At 51.7% G+C, this 16852-nt stretch overlaps 2 protein-coding genes across 3 annotated transcripts in view; both read left to right on the forward strand.

The window, feature by feature from the left end:
- Positions 1-4833: 4833 nt before the first annotated feature.
- On the forward strand, positions 4834-12005 carry CDHR4 (cadherin related family member 4; the record flags this gene model as incomplete). Its single annotated transcript, XM_082848151.1, has 19 exons — positions 4834-4882; positions 5235-5419; positions 5543-5705; positions 5785-5867; positions 6374-6484; positions 7123-7226; positions 7421-7557; positions 7839-8022; positions 8119-8272; positions 8520-8613; positions 8889-9092; positions 9173-9312; positions 9547-9697; positions 9778-9998; positions 10240-10382; positions 10873-10929; positions 11031-11118; positions 11348-11375; positions 11879-12005. 19 exons carry the CDS (start codon positions 4834-4836, stop codon positions 11932-11934), a joined length of 2352 nt encoding a protein of 783 aa, XP_082704277.1. The 3' UTR covers positions 11935-12005.
- A 1944-nt stretch (positions 12006-13949) lies between these two features.
- Positions 13950-16852, forward strand: part of IP6K1 (inositol hexakisphosphate kinase 1) — a 72741-nt gene continuing 69838 nt past the window's right edge. Inside the window, exon 1 of one of the 2 annotated variants that reach the window (XM_082848255.1) lies at positions 13950-14439. The gene's annotated coding sequence lies outside the window, so the exon portion shown is untranslated. The remainder of the gene's footprint in view (positions 14440-16852) is intronic. The other variant, XM_082848254.1, reaches the window with a different exon arrangement.

A 16852-nucleotide genomic window follows, 5' to 3' on the forward strand; every position in this document is an offset into this window, starting at 1 on the left:
GTTTCTTTTTCTTCTCTGATTGCCATGGCTAGGACTTCCAAAACTATGTTGAATAATAGTGGTGTGAGTGGACATCCTTGTCTTGTTCCTGATCTTAGAGGAAATGCTTTCAGTTTTTCACCATTGAGAATGATGTTTGCTGTGGGTCTGTCGTATATGGCCTTTATTATGTTGAGGTACGTTCCCTCTATGCCCACTTTCTGGAGAGTTTTTATCATAAATGGGTGTTGAATTTTGTCAAAAGGTTTTTCTGCATCTATTGAGATGATCATATGGTTTTTCTTCTTCAATTTGTTAATATGGTGTATCACATTGATTGATTTGCATATATTGAAGAACGCTTGCATCCCTGGGATAAATCCCACTTGATCATAGTGTATGATCCTTTTAATGTGTTGTTGGATTCTGTTTGCTAGTATTTTGTTGAGGATTTTTGCATCTATATTCATCAGTGATATTGGTCTATAATTTTCTTTTTTTGTAGTATCTTTGTCTGGTTTTGGTATCAGGGTAATGGTGGCCTTGTAGAATGAGTTTGGGAGTGTTCCTTCCTCTGCAATTTTTTGGAAGAGTTTGAGAAGGATGGGTGTTGGCTCTTTAAATGTTTGATGGAATTCACCTGTGAAGCCATCTGGTCCTGGACTTTTGTTTGTTGGAAGATTTTTAATCACAGTTTCAATTTCATTACTTGTGATTTGTCTGTTCATATTTTCTATTTCTTCTTGGTTCAGTCTTGGAAGGTTATACCTTTCTAAGAATTTGTCCATTTCTTCCAGGTTGTCCATTTTATTGGCATAGAGTTGCTTGTAGTAGTCTCTTAGGATGCTTTGTATTTCTGTAGTTTCCGTTGTAACTTCTCCTTTTTCATTTTTGCTTTTTTTTTTTTTTTTTTTTTTTTGTGGTACGTGGGCCTCTCACTGTTGCGGCCTCTCCTGTTGCGGAGCACAGGCTCCAGATGCGCAGGCTCAGCGGCCATGGCTCTCGGGCCCAGCCGCTCCGCGGCATGTGAGATCTTCCCAGACCGGGTCACGAACCTGTGTCCCCTGCATCAGCAGGTGGACTCTCAACCACTGTGCCACCAGGGAAGCCCCTCCTTTTTCATTTTTAATTTTATTGATTTGAGTTCTCTCCCTCTTTTTCTTGATGAGTCTGGCTAAAGGTTTATCAATTTTGTTTATCTTCTCAAACAACCAGCTTTTAGTTTTATTGATCTTTGCTATTGTTTTCTTTGTTCCTATTTCATTTATTTCTGCTCTGATCTTTATAATTTCACCAAAATTATAAAGCCCGAAACATTCTTTATTTTAAAGTCTATTTTATCTGATATGAGTACTGCTACTCCAGCTCTCTTTTGATTTCCATTTGCATGGAATATCTTTTTCCATCCCCTCACTTTCAGTCTGTATCTGTCCCTAGGTCTGAAGTGGGTCTCTTGCAGACAGCATATATATGGGTCTTGTTTTTGTATCCATTCAGGAAGCCTGTGTCTTTTGGTTGGAGCATTTAATCCATTCACGTTTAAGGTAATTATCGATATGTATGTTCCTATTACCATTTTCTTAGTTGTTTTGGGTTTGTTTTCGTAGGCCCTTTTCTTCTCTTGTGTTTCCCACTAAGAGAAGTTCCTTTAGCATTTGTTGTAGAGCTGGTTTGGTGGTGCTGAATTCTCTTAGTTTTTGCTTGTCTGTAAAGCTTTTGATTTCTCCATCGAATCTGAATGAGATCCTTGCCGGGCAGAGTGATCTTGGTTGTAGGTTCTTCCCTTTCATCACTTTAAGTATATCATGCCACTCCCTTCTGGCTTGTAGAGTTTCTGCTGAGAAATCAGCTGTTAACCTTATGGGAGTTCCCTTGTATGTTATTGTCGTTTTCTCCTTGCTGCTTTCAATAATTTTTCTTTGTCTTTAATTTTTGTCAATTTGATTACTATGTGTCTCGGCATGTTTCTCCTTGGGTTTATCCTGCCTGGGACTCTCTGAGCTTCCTGGACGTGGGTTGCTATTTCCTTTCCCACGTTAGGGAAGTTTTCGGCTGTAATCTCTTCAAATATTTTCTCTGGTCCTTTCTCTGTCTCTTCTCCTTCTGGGACCCCTATAATGCGAATGTTGTTGCATTTAATGTTGTCGCAGAGGTCTCTTAGGCTGTCTTCATTTCTTCTCATTCTTTTTTCTTTATTCTGTTCCGCAGCAGTGAATTCCACCATTCTGTCTTCCAGGTCACTTATCCGTTCTTCTGCCTCAGTTATTCTGCTATTGATTCCTTTTAGTGTATTTTTCATTTCAGTTATTGTATTGTTCATCTCTGTTTGTTTTTGGTCTTTAATTCTTCTAGGTGTTTGTTCTTTAATTCTTCTAGGTCTTTGTTAAACATTTCTTGCATTTTCTCCATCTTTGCCTCCATTCTTTTTCCGAGGTCCTGGATCATCTTCACTATCATTATTCTGAATTCTTTTTCTGGAAGGTTGCCTATCTCCACTTCATTTAGTTGTTTTTCTGGGTTTTTATCTTGTTCCTTCATCTGGTACAAAGTCCTCTGCCTTTTCATTTTGTCTATTTTTCTGTGAATGTGGTCTTCCTTCCACAGGCTACAGAATTGTAGCTCTTCTTGCTTCTGCTGTCTGCCCTCTGGTGGATGAGGCTATCGAAGAGGCTTGTGCAAGCTTCCTGATGGGAGGGACTAGTGGTGGGTAGAGCTGGGTGTTGCTCTGCTGAGTAGAGCTCAGTGAAACTTTAATCTGCTTGTCTGCTGATAGGTGGGGCTGGGTTCCCTCCCTATTGGTTGTTTGGTCTGAGGTGACCCAGCACTGGAGCCTACCTGGCTCTTTGGTGGGGCTAATGTCGGGCTCTGGGAGGGCTTATACCAAGGAGTACTTCCCAGAACTTCTTCTGCCAGTGTCCTTGTCCCCATGGTGAGCCACAGCCACCCCCTGCCTCTGCAGGAGACCCTCCAACATTAGCAGGTAGGTCTGGTTCAGTCTCCTATGGGGTCACTGCTCCTTCCCCTGGGTCCCAATGCTCATACTACTTTGTGCGTGCCCTCCAAGAGTGGAGTCTCTGTTTCCCCCAGTCCTGCCGAAGTCCTGCAATCAAATCCCTCTAGCCTTCAAAGTCTGATTCTCTAGGAATTCCTCCTCCTGTTGCCGGACCCCCAGGTCGGGAAGCCGGACGTGGGGCTCAGAACCTTCACTCCAGTGGGCGGACTCCTGTGGTATAAGTGTTCTCCAGTCTGTGAGTCACCCACCCCGAAGTTATGGGATTTGATTTTACTGTGATTGCGCCCCTCGTACCATCTCACTGTGGCTTCTCCTTTGTCTTTGGATGTGGGGTATCTTTTTTGGTGAGTTCCAGTGTCTTCCTGTTGATGACTGTTCAGCAGCTAATTGTGATTCTGATGCTCTCACAAGAGGGAGTGAGTGCACGTCCTTCAACTCCGCCATCTTGAACCAATCTGAGTGGATGGTGTTTAAGGCCATGTGCCTGGATGTGAGGCGGAAGGTGGACAGAGGATGGCAGCAGTCAGGACTGAGCCCTGGAACACTCCACTGGGTGGAGGTAGGGACGATGAAGCAGAACCAGCAAAGGAACTGAGCAGGAGCAGCCAGAGAGGTGGGAGGAAGCTGAGAGAGTGTGGGCACTTAGGAGCCAAGGGGAGCAAGCATCAAATGCTGCCGAGGTGGTGAGAGTAGAGAATAAACTGCAGTTTGAAGGTCTCTGAGGACCCCAACAAGGGCATTTTTATGGAGAGAGGGACAAGCTCAACTATAGTGGGTAGAAAAGAGAGTGAGAGGTGAAGAACTGGAGAGGGCATGTGTAGACAACCTTTTAAACATTGACATATAACGTAAATAAAATGAACAGACAACTCTCAAAGGTACAGCACTATAAATGTTAAAATCTGTAGACACCTGTGCAACTGTCACCCAGATCAAGGTATAGAATATCACCAGCCACTCCAGGAAGCCACTTCTTGCCCCCTCCAATTGATACCCCCAAAAGTAACCACCATTTTTATTTCTGTCACCAAGGATACCTTTTGTTTGTTTAATGTACACAGGTTTTGAGAGATTTTGTTGATGGTTGGGCTCAGGTTTTATAGGCAGATAATGTTCTTTCTTTTTTTTTCTTTTTTTTGTTTGGCTGTGTTGGGTCTGCGGTGAGCGGGGGCTACTCTTTGTTGCAGTGCACAGGCTTTGCGGTGGCTTCTCTTGTTGTGGAGCATGGGCTCTAGGCGCACGGGCTTCAGTAGTTGTGGCACGCAGGCTCAGTAGGTGTGGCTCATGGGCTCTAGAGCGCAGGCTCAGTAGTTGTGGTGCACGGGCTTAGTTGCTCCGTGGCATGTGGGATCTTCCCAGACCAGGGATCGAACCCGTGTCTCCTGCATTGTCAGGTGGATTCTTAACTGCTGCACGACCAGGGAAGTCCCTAGGCAGATAATGTTCTAATGGGAGTGGGCAGCTGGAGTTCAGACTCTGTGGGGTAGCAGGTCCTGGGCCCAGTTTTCCTGGGTTCTGTGCTTGCTCTGTCTCCAAGGACTGCATGACCAAGACTTCCTTGAGCCTCAGTTTCCCTATCTGAAGCTTGATCCTTCTCCCCTCACATCTCCTTTGAATTCTAGTAATAAATAGGGGAATTCACTGGGAGCAGTGAAAAAAAAAATGGAGTTTTCCAGGCCTCCTGATGGCTGTAGAGTCTAGAGCTCAGTCACTAGGGATGGGCAGGGCTAGAATCTTGGAGGCCCAGCTTTGTTTGAGCAACTGACCTGGCAACGGGGTGGGCCTGACAAACACTTCTGGCTTTCTGTAGTCTCCTCTGCTGTCTGTATCTTCAGGCCACTATGGTGCTGCTCAGGCCCCTGGTGCTTCTTCTTGCTCTGGTTGTCTCTGGTGAGGAGCTGGTGGGTGGGGGAACTCCAGTTCTCACCCCCTGACTCCACAGTGGAGTCTTGATCCCTCTCAGATAAGCTACCATGGAGGACAGGGGGTGGGGGGAGCCAGGAAATGGCAAAGATCTGTATCCCTGACCCTCATTCCTTCTCTTGGCTGCTTCCTCGACCAAGTTCTCACTCCCAGTCTGTGAAATGAGCTGACCCATGGTTGGATGTGGGGGACAAGGAAGGACTTTGGCTGCTTGTTTCCAGGATGTGGCCAGGCCCTAAGGCAGAAAGGAGGGACTCTGATTGTGTATATGGTTCCATGAGAATGGGGGCCTCCAGCCTGAATCATCTCTTCCTCACAGACCTCCACTCCCTGCCCTGGTTCATAAATGTCTCTGAGAGCCAGGGACCTGGCACCATCCTTCAGTCTTTCTCCTTCAACTGCTCTTCACACACACCCACCCTGGAGTTGCTCCATGTGCAGCCACCCACCACCTTCTTCAACCCACCTAGCCTAACTAGATGGCAGGGGACCTATGTGGGCAAGGTAGGGTCATGGGCACAACTGGGGACCATGGGGGAACAAGGACAGACCCTAAATTCACAAAGCCAGAGGTGGCATAGGGGGATGGAGATCCTAGGCCCCACAGGGCACTGCCTCCTGCCACAGATGACCTTGAGCAGCTCGGCCCGGCTGGATGCCCTGACAGTGAACCACTATGAACTGCAGCTGCGGTTCACATGTGGCAACCATGTGATGGAGGGGCCACTCTCTGTGGATGTGCAGCGGGACCCTGGCCATATCCAGTGTGCTGGTCGATTTGCCAGCCCAGGTGAGGCCAGGGACAGCAGGCAGGGGGTGTGGGCAGGCATGACCTGAACAGAACCCCCCATGACCTCCCCTCTGGCCAGCTGGGGAAATCATTCAGGTGCCAGAAACTGTCAAACCTGGGGGCCGGCTGTACACTCTGCTGCTCCCAGGCCAGGGAGCCCAGGTGAGCCCTGCACATGGGCAGTGGTGGTGGTGGGGGGTAGGATGGAGGGTCGGGGGGAGATGCGGAGACCAAGCCCAGCCCCTGCGTGGCCATGCATAGCCTGCAGAAGGATTCTTTAGTCTACAGCTGAGCCTCAGCAATGATGCATGTTTTTGGAGAGAGCCACTGAGGGCTGCCCACCCCCAATGACTATGGCTGTTCCCATAGGGACATCTCAGGGGCTGAGTTCTTCTTTAAATTCTTCTGAATTCTTCATGAAATTTCTGTATCATGAAATTTCTGTATCAGATTTCCAAAAGAAATCTAGATTAAAAACAAAATAATTAGTTTAAAAGCAGAGAGGATTGAGGATCAGGGCCCGGGGGAGCCCAGGCTAGAGTGGCAGTGGCAGGGTATGGGAGAGTTGAGAGTGGGCAGGTACCTGCTGGGTTGTTGGGGGACTTTGACAGGGATGCTTGGGGCACTGAGGGTTGGGGAAGGGGCCTCCAGCATCTCTGTCCTGTCAGATGAGCATCACCAGTGCCCAGGATCCGCCATACTTCCCTGGACCTTTCTCTATCAATGGGCAGGGTTGGCTGCAGGCGCCATCCCAGGGCCTCAAAGGCCAGGCTCAAAAGGTGAGCATGACTTGGGACCTGGAGATATCCATGAATTGGGCATAAAATGGGCAGAGCCACTACCTCCTGGAAGTTTGTTTGTTCCTGACCTCCTCAATCATGCTGCCTTTTCCAGACATAGCCCATACCTGTACCTGCTGCCCCATGCTGGCTGTACTCCCACCTTGGCCTGGTTCTGTGCTGGGCTCTGGAGTTCTAGAAAGAAGAGGGATCCCTGGCTCCAGGAGCCCATGGTGCCCCTTATAGAAAGGAGAAAGTTCTGAGCAGTCACACAGGAAGTGAAAGCTCTGGGTACAGTGCCTAGTGTAGTCTGGAGGAGGTTAGAGAAGTTCCTTCTTTAAAACTTCCACGTCTTATTGACTGACTCTTAGCAACTCTAAGATGATAATTCACATTGTGAATGATTCATATATTACTCTTTTGGGGGCTGTATGCATCCTAAGAGAAGGACTTATGACCCAGAAGAGTGAGACACAAAGGAATATCTGTCAGCAGAGTGACAGGTCATAGGGAGGAGTGAGTGTCGGGGTTCCTTGCGGAGGTCCTGAGGTGGCGCTGCCTATTTGAAGGGACGACTGGGCACAGATATACAGGTAGACACACACCGCGGTTCCCTTCTTGTTTTGTGTGCACCGCAGGTCTTCCAGCTTCAGATCCTGGTGAACTTTGGACAAGGCCGAAGCTGCTGTGGGATGCTGACAGTGAAAGTTTTGCCTGCTCCCTCCAGCCAGGTCTCTTTCCTGTAAGGTTCCCCTACCCTGGGAACAGTGGGGAAGGCAGGACCTAGCCCCAGGGAATTAGGAGTAGGGTTAAGGTGTGGGGCTGCTTGAGCATCCCCAGCTGGCTCCTGTACCAGGGAAGACCCAGGGGAGGGGTCCGCAGACCCCGCCGGGGTGGCGGGAGAAAGTAGGAGCCAGTGCCCCCATTTTGGTCCAGGCAGCAAGCCCAGAATATCACCATCCCGGAGAACCTGGTCCCCGGAAGTAAGGTGGTTCAGGTCCAGGCCCGGGGCTTCGGTGTGCGCTACGAGATCCTCTCCCCAGTGCCCTGCCGGCTCTTCTCCATCGGACGCGGTGAGGGGCACGGAGGGCGGGTAAGGGGATGCCTCTGCGGCTGGTCTAGAAGCGACCCGCACTACCTCATCGCTCTCTTGAGTAAACGAGGCTGGTGCCGAGGCAGAAACTGGGGCGAGGTCGCGTTTGGGGGCCCGAAGTTAGAAGCGAGCCTTGGAGGAGGCGGCCAAGTGGTCAGTCTCTGCGCCCTCCCCCGCCAGCGGATCCGTGGGAGGGTGGGAACTGGACTGAGCTGGGGGCGGGGCCGAACTCTGCGTCCCCCGCCCTCCCAACCCGCCCAGTCGACGGAGTGGTCCGGACAACGTCGCCCCTGGAGCTGGCGCAAGCCCCAGACGCCGCGGTCACTAGGCTGCGGGTGAAGGCCTTTGAGCGTCTCCGGCCGTGGGCCAGCGCCGAGCTTGATTTCAAGGTGGACGTGCAGTCGGTCAACCGCTGGCCCCCGCGCTGCACACCAGCGCTGCTGGCGTGAGTATATGGGAGCCTTACCTTGGCTATTGGGTAGAGCCATGGTTCGCCGCCCAGCCCCAGCTCCCGCCCTGCCGCCCTGCCCTCTGCTCCCAGGACTCAAATCCCCGAGACCACGCCTGTGGGCACCGTGCTGAATACCTTCACTTGCACTGACCCGGACTCTCCTGGCTCCACCCTGGACTACCAGCTACTGTTCCACAGCCCTGCTGGCGCAGCCAGCCTCTGCCTTCAAGACAGAGTCCTGGAGGTGCCCAGTCCCCGATCCCAGACCCATGTGCAGAGTGCTTGAACAGGAGGGGGGGGTGGGCCAATGGTCTGCGGGAGCAGAGACCATGAGGGTGAAGGAGATGGTGGTGGAGCCAACCTGCTTTACAGTCTGGAAAACGGAGGGTCAGGGTAGGCTATCTGTGAGTAACCTGGCCTGAGGCAGCCCAGTGTGGCTCAAGGCTCTCCCAGGCCTTGGCTGGGCATCACCCTCTGGCCCCTCTGACTAGGTGAATGCCACACTGGACTGTGACACTCCTGGCGCCTGCTTTCATCATGCAGCTTCCATCCTGGTGCTTGATGGTGGTCAGCCTCTGATGACCAGTGAGTGACCATGCCCAGGCCTGGACATTCAGGACCAGGTTCTTCTATACCCTTCTTCCTATTCTCAGGATGGGGTCATCTCTCCTCCCTCAGAAACCAATAGGGCAGGGTTGTCTCCACCAAAGACCCCTGGCAGAGGCACATTTCTCCTCGCTGAGACCCCTTGGCAGGGGAGGGCTATTGTCCTTCCTCCTTCCAGAGCCTCTACCTCCTTAAGCCGCCAGGGCAGGGCTGGGCAACCCAGGCCAGCTCCCTGACTGCCAAATGGCTTCCAGCTGAGGTGCCAGTACTGGTGATGGTAACACCTGTCAACGAGTTCTCCCCAGCCTGTGTCCCACGCACATTCCGGGTTCGTGAGGATGCAGGGCCCCACGCTCTTCTGGGCTCTGTGGTGGGCAAGGACATGGATTACCCGCACGACAGCATTGAGTACTCCACCCCTGGCGGGTCTGCCACTTTTGCTGTGGACCGTCTCAGCGGTACTTCCACCCCAGGGCTGGGATGGAGGGGCGAAGCCAAAGTTGACTCTGCAAGCTGAGGCAGTGGCCACCCCTTCTAGGGGAGGTTCGCCTCCTGGGGCCTTTGGACTATGAGCTGCAGAAGTTCCACAGGCTCACTGTCCTGCTGACTGACCATAGCCAAGACCAGGACCCCACCTGCCACCGCTCAGGCTCTTGCACAATTACCATTGAGGTGGAGGTAATTGAGCCCTGAAGCCTTGGAAAGAATTGGAAAGAGTTCATATCTCCCTCTGGCCTTCTGCTTTTGCACTCTGTCTCAGGTTCCTCCACTGGTTGGCTGGAGAGGGGTGGGGTCTCACTGTGGAAAGCTTTGGAACCTGTTGCCTGATACCAAGGTTCTGGCTGTGGTGGGAGGAGGCTGAGGGGCTGGCCTGGGGGTTTGGGAGTGGGTGATCTGACTACCTGCCTGCAGGATGTGAATGACCATGCCCCCGAGTGTGAGCCCCCATTTCAGGAGCTCACCATCCACACTCACCTGGGCCGCAGCATGGAGGTGACCAGGGTGTCATGTCGGGTGCCCCAAGAGCCACAGCGCCTGGCTTTCTCCTACAGCATTGTGGGAGGTGAGGGCCAAGGGGACCACTGGGCTGTGGGGGAGAGGCAGGCCAGCAATGGTCCCCTTCTTCTGCCACTCTGTTTTCAGGGAATAGTTGGAGCCAATTCAGTCTGCAAGGAGCTGTCCTGGTGCTCAACGACCTCATGTTGGGGCCCTCGTGGCCAGAGCAGCCCCATACTTATGAGCTATTGATCCGTGTGGCCGATGCAGGTCCCTCCACCCCCCACCTCAGCACCACAGCCACTGTCATTGTGCATCTAGTTCCCTGGAGGGCCAGCACAGTGGCCACCAGCACCCACAGAGCCACAGTGAGGGGGGTCCTCAGGCCCTTGGTGGGTGGGAAGAAAGGATCTTGGAGGATGCAGGGACCTAGTTTTCCAGGTGGAACGATGGGGGAAGGCATTTCGGAGGGAACTGCTGAGTGCAAAGAGCCTGGCAATACAGAAGAGAAATCTGGGGTGTGGGGTGGCCCAGCCCTTGGAGGGCTTTGAAGGCTGGATGATCAGGGCATTTTGGTAGGGCAGTGGTGAAGCTGTGGCCCCATTTCAGGTGACTTCAATGATGACACCTCTGCTTGTGACAGACACGGAGGCTTTCTGGCAGCCGGAGCCCTGGTTTGTGGTGGTGCTGACAGTGACCAGTGCCCTTCTCCTCTTGGCTCTGGGCTGGCTCCTCAGCAGGCTCCTGTGGGGGTAGGGTTGCTATCCCTGTACTGACTGCCTCCCCCCAGCCCACTGGGGGGCTGGATCGCATCTGTGATAGCTGGTTTTACCCAAGATTGCCCAAGTTGATGAGCAGACAAACTGATATTCGGGACTGCTCTCCTTCCAGTGGTCATCAGGTTAGAGGCAGAGATACACTGGGAGAAAATTGTCTCCATCGCTGGCAGAACCCAGTCCTGGAATGAGATGAGGCCCAGGGCTTTAGAATCTGAGTCTGTCATGCATTGGGCATTTATCCCTATTTCTGACCCCTGCCCTCCATTTGAAACCTGACCTTCCCCTTAGACTCTGAGTTTCTTGTGAGCACAGGACTGAACCCAGGGGTAGGTGGGAGTAACAATGTGGGCACTGCATACAGACATAGGCTATCCCCAATAAAAGGGGCTGATGAATGGTGCTGGTTTCTGGAGCCAGCAGGTCTGCTGCTCTCACTGCTTGGTCCCTCCTCCTGGCATTTTAGGTTGGCCCAGGTGCTACAGGTACCAAGCAAACCAACCCAGGCTCTACTGCTGAACAGGTAAGCCTCCTTTGCATACCTCTATGCCTGGAAGTACATCTCTTAAACTCAGGCTGGGGCCCAGAGCCCTATCCTGTACTCCAGCTCCTACTTTGCCCCAGTATCCAGGGAACTGAGGGGTCCGTTGAGGGGTTCATGGAGGCACCGAGGATGGAGACACCCCAGGCACCCAGCAGTGTCATGAGCCTGGTATGTCAACCTACCATCCTGTGCAGTGGGCACTGAGGCTGCTGCAGAGTGCTCCCCTGCCAAGCCTGCCCCTTTTCCCATGGATGGCTGTTCCTGTGGGAGGGCCCATACCAGCACCATCAGCATGGAGGAGGCAGGTGGGCTCCTGACCCTTCTGGGGGCAGGCCTCCACCTGCTCCCCATGGGCAGGGTTCAACTCATTGCACCCTCTCATTCTTCACCTCAGCAGCATTTTGATGGCAGAGCACAGGACCCCCGTGAGTCCCCCTCTTTCCAAACCATTCTCTACTTGGGCCCACTTTCTTTCCATACCCCATTTCAGTATCTCTGCCTCCCACCAGGCATCCTATCTACTGTTTCCCTGAATGGGGTCTCTTCTCACCCCCACTCACCCCTCAGCCAGTGTTTGCCAAACACCTGGCGAACGTGATCTGGTTCCTGCCCATGGGGGAAAGGGGGAAAGGTGGTGAGGGAAGAGGCCCCCAAATGCTCCGCTGTCACCGTGAATTATAGCAGAGTAATCTGGCACTGGGCTTAGGGGAGCTGGTGTCCAGTTTTGGGGAATCATGGATGCTTCCTGTGCATTTGAGCCAGACCTCAAAGGATGTGCTGAGAAAGGAGGGAGGGGACAAACTGGATCAAGCAGAAGGGAGGGGGTCACACCAAGGGTCCTGGAATACCTTTCCCTGTCCTTAGGGGATGGAGGTAGTTCTGCTGAAGCCAGCAGTACCCTCCCTCTCCCCTGACCATCTGAGCTTAGGTACAGGCAGAGATTACCTGTTCAACACGCACACAGGAGCCCGGCGCTGGCTCTGAGGCCAAGAAGCTGCATCATATTTGTGGAATTTCTTCTTCACATGATTATGTGTTTTCAAGTTGATTCAATAATAAACAAAATTACAAAGAGAAGAGTCCTAGCCTTGTAACTTACATGTGGGAGAAGCTCTGAGATCTGTGCTTCCTTGTTCTCACTTGGAGAATGCCCTGTCTTGTGGAAACATTGTAGGGAGTAGTAAGGTTATTTTTCTTTTAAGAAGGCATTGTACAATGCTCTGAAATGTAAGAAGCTGTTATCCTTGCCAGTGACTGAGGGGGACTGAGGGGGCCTCCAGTTGGCCTGTCCCCTCAGAGGACACCTGCTCTGGCAGATGGGAAGGGCCCAAGAGCTTCCTTTTCCCACTGAAAGGAGGGCATTGTTCGTTTGAGAGCCCCACCAACTTCCAGGGCAGTTTGCCAACTGTATGTGGAGGTTTTCTTGAAAAGGATCTGGAGCTTTTGCATTGAGGTGAGGGTTGGTGCAGACTTGATAACCCTGTGGAATGGGTGGCCATGGAGGGATTGAGAGTAGCCCCCTTTTGAGCAGGTGTTCCCATTTCCTCCTTATCTGTTTCTTCTAGTTCCAGGGCCCTCTGTCCTCCCTGTGCTGAGCTGAGCTGCTGCACATGGCCGGGTGGCCTACAGTAGCCTGCAGGAGGGTGGGTTCTGTTGGGTGCAGTGCTAGCTCACTCCCAATACCCAGCCTGGCATCAGGTCTCAGGTTACTGACAGCTCTCCCAGAGGACCTGCTGTCTTGGTGGAGGCTACCTTTACTGTGGTGTCCCCAGGTTCTCTCAATCTTCTCCCCTCTGTCAGGTCTGTGGACTTGAACCATCTTAGGGTACCAGAGATCCTCCCTTACTGAGCCAGTTATGGTACCCCAGGTGGAGGGAGAAGCTGAGTGCCTTCTGTGGGAAAAATATGCTTCACGGTGCTTCCAATAAAGTGAGGGTGTTAGAGCTGGCCTCAGGGCCAGCAACTTGACAGCAGGCCCTTACTGGAAGGGGTTGCAGGTGGATTTTTTCTGAGCACTTTACCCTGCTCTAAGGGCTTATTAAATCCTCATCTCTGAGGAGCTTAATTTTTATCCTCATTCCGCAGGTGGGGCAACCAAGCCTCAATAGTAACAAAACTAGCTAGTCCAGGTACTTGATGTGGGTCAGGCTGTGCGACTGCATCAGATGCCAAGCCCAGGGCTAGGTTCTCTGCATGGGGGGGGTAACGGTCTTCCCAAGACTCATAGTTGGCCTCGGGGGCAGATCATGACAATCCAGGGCAAAAGATGTTATAAGAACTCAAGACGAGATGCTCTAGGGTAGGAAGAAAGAGTGCCCGCTGTGTGCCAGGGCTTGTGCTGGGGACTGAATTGGGGACTGAACTCCGGGCAGGACAAACGTGGGCAACAGGCCAGGGACTGCTGGGGCAGCACAAAAGGCTGATGAAGGGCAAACCTAGGGAAGCCGCTGGGAAGAGGGCATTATACACTGGAGCCGGTAAGAGGAGGCACGAAACCTGGTGCTTACATTTCCAGAGGTGGTGTAACCTTGGCCCGGCCTCCCCCTCTGAGCCTCAGCTTCCTCACTAGGGAGGGACAAGTCCTGCCTTCTAGGGTGAGTGATTAAAAAAAAAAGGGATGTAGCACACAGCAAACATTCCCTAAGCATGCGTGGAAGAAGACGCTGCCGGCTGCGCACGGGGGCGGCACACTAAGAGATGCCAAGGGTGCTACGGACTCGGAGTACCCCGTGAAAGCTCTGCCGCCAGCAACTCCGGGAACGGCGCGCATGCGCCAACCCGTGCCGTCACAGTCACGTGCTGAGGCGTTCGGCACGGGCCGCGAGAGGCAGGGTCTGACTGACAAGCTGGCCGACCTGTCAGCGGGAGGCACTCTCCTGGGCGTCGGGCAAAGAGGTTGTTGATTGGGGATATTTTGAGCCGGGGGCGGGTTCTTTGCCGTCCAGGTTACTATGACGCCCGGCCCCCGCCCCCTCGGCTGGCCGCCATCTTGTTGTTGATCCGTACCTAGTGGGCAGCGCCGGGAGGTGGTCCGAGCGGCCGGTGTGGGGCCGCTGTTGCGGGGCTCAGCCACCTGCGTTGCCTGCCAGGGGGCGGGTCGAAACCTGGAGGCCCGGGGGGCCCAGCTCCCGTGGGGAGCCGTGGGCGCCCGCTGCCCGGGCCGGCCGGTGAGTGACAGGACCCGGGCCGAAAGACCGGCCTGACGCCGCGGGGCGGGCGGCGGCGGGCGCGGGGTTGGAGCTGGCGCGCGCAGGGAAGGGGTATCGGCTGAGCATCGCTCGATCGTCCTGACGGGCCGCCCGTGGAGCCTCCTAGATGCTGGTGCCGAGGTCGGAGGACGGCCTCGGGGTGGAGGTCCGAGAGCCCCGCTCCCGAGGTGGTAGCGGGAAACTAGTTTCTGTGATTACAGCCCTGGGCTTCGCTGACCCGCAGCGCTGAAACGTGTCCAGTGCCAGCTTGATGCTCTCCGGGGTCTTGTGTTGTTCCCAGGTGAGAAACACACGTACTATTTTCTTAGATGTCGCTCCTGCGACTGACTTTCAGACCGCTTGAGACTAAGACTAGACGAAACAGTCGAAAGCCCCCGCGAACCAGGCAGGCCAGTGTGACGGCCCTGCGATTCTGACAGGGCGAAGGCCCTCTGCCCGGCGCCTGCCTTCTGTGCTTCTCGGAGCTTACCGTTTGCTTCTTCCTGAAGGGCCTGGTTAAATGTTCATGATGCCCGAATTTTATTTTGGGACAGAATTTCTTTGGTTCTGGACCGCCACTCTTTGGAGTTGTGGTAAGGCTCTTTTGCCTCTGGGAGAAAGTGAATATTATGGTGGTGAGTTGATTGATTTTATCTCCTAAAGAGATAATCTGGCAAGTGTAATCAGGAGACAGAGGAAATGTGGGAGTGTGCTAGAATCAGAAAAAGAAATGAAACTTCTTTTTGTCTCGTGAATGCCAAATTAACTTTTAATAGAGTAAATGTATCTTGCGCAATGAAAACAGACCGCCAGCCCCCGCTTCTTGTGAGGGTAGGAGGGTTAGAGACGCTGGGCAAGGTGTGCAGGTCTAGGAAGAGTTCTGAGTGTTCCAAAACACATTTCTCTTTCCCTGTGGTCCTTTGGCTTCTCAGCATAGGCTCCTGTATATGGTCTTACAGCAAGCCTGCCTGAGACGACTAAGAAGTCAAGCAACAGTACTTTGTGGGTTTGTGTCAGGATCTTGTCGCCTCAGAATGTGTTATTTTGAAGGAAACTAGCTGTTTGGTCAGGAGATCTTTTTGGAGAAGATGCTGAAACCAGAGGCAGCTGGTGGCCTCTTGCTGTTTCCCTTGTGAGAAGAGAGAGAAGTTGAGTGAGTAGTTTTTAGATATTTTATTACCCTCCCTTGGGCCATTTTTTGAATGTTGAATGAGTTTTGATTTTGGTGAGACTAGTTCCTTGGGCAGTTCTTTACAAGAAAGGAGGGAGATATGAAAATATTAGGAACTTCTCAAAATGGCCTCAATCTAACTTCCCCCCAACCCCCCCCCCCCCATTAACACTTCCTTTAGAAAGTTAAGGCTGCCACAGGGTTAAATTCTCGCTGTTTTCTTTCCTTTTTTTTTAAAGATTTTTTTTGATGTTGACCATTTTTAAAGTCTTTATTGAATTTGTTATAATATTGCTTCTGTTTTCTGTTTTGGTTTTTTGGCTGTGAGGCATGTGGGATCTTAGCTCCCCAACCTGGGATGGAACCCACACCCCCTGCATTGGGAGGCGAAGTCTTAACTACTGGAGCGCCAGGGAAGTCCCCAGATTCTCGCTGTTTTCTATTAAACCAACCCTAAGTTAGGCTCTTAACATATTTTGGGTATCTGACCTCTTAGAGATATAGAAAGAGACAGATCCACTCAGTCAACTTCACTACACTAACTTTTGCATGCAATTTTAGGGAGGTCAGGGGGTCCATTAAAGTTCATTCGTAGTCTAACCCTGTGTTAGAATTGCTGCCCCAAGGAAATTATAGAATATCCAAGAACTTTATTGCCTTTGTTTAATGCTTTTACTGCCTCATGAATACTTATGAGTATTGGATGATGCTTGCTTGATTCAGTGTATGTTATTAATAGCAGTACTTCTGTGCTGGGCATTTTTAAGTGCAGATGAGTAGGGATGTTAGAAGAGTGGCCCTTCCATCTACTTTAACTTTGTATTTACATAATTCACCTGTAAATGTCAACACTTTTAACTATTATGAGCAACAGACATAATTCACAACTATGGAGATCCTACACCAAAGTCAAACTGCTGCAGACTTATGGGATGAGATCTGATGTCCTAATGTGGCATTTAAGGTGCTGCTGCCCAGCTGGCTGCAACCCACCTCTTCAGGGTTTATCCTAACCCCACTAACCAGATGGTTTGGTAAACATTCCATACATGATATTTACTTAGACAGATCCTTTTACCAGCTAATCCATTGGCTTTTGCCCCTCTTTGCCTTCAGTGTCACTTCTCTTTTCTCCAGAGTCCAGCTCACATCCCTCCTACCTCCTTTATGAAACACTTCCGAAACATTCCAGTTCTTGGGAATACTCCACTCCCTCTGAACTGCAGTAGTATCATTGCCCTTATTAAAAAACCAAACAAGCAAACAAAAAAACACAGTATATACTCTTTTGAGAATAATTGTTTTCTCTGATTAGACCTAACCCCTTTCCTATAGAGATTGTGTTTTTGTGTCTTGTACCTGCATGTAGTAGATAAGGACTAAACGTTTACAAAAATGTGCTAAATTTGTCTGAGTTAGAACACCCTCTAATTAAATAGGGAAATGGAGGGAATGGGCAAGTAGAAATGAGAATTTGGCCATGGATCTCCACCTCCTACGCTGCCTGGAGTGCTTGCACTCTAGCACCTTATGGAGGCCCATT

Source organism: Leucopleurus acutus, assembly GCF_964270905.1.
Source record: "Leucopleurus acutus genome assembly, chromosome: 10".
NCBI lineage: Eukaryota > Metazoa > Chordata > Mammalia > Artiodactyla > Delphinidae > Leucopleurus > Leucopleurus acutus.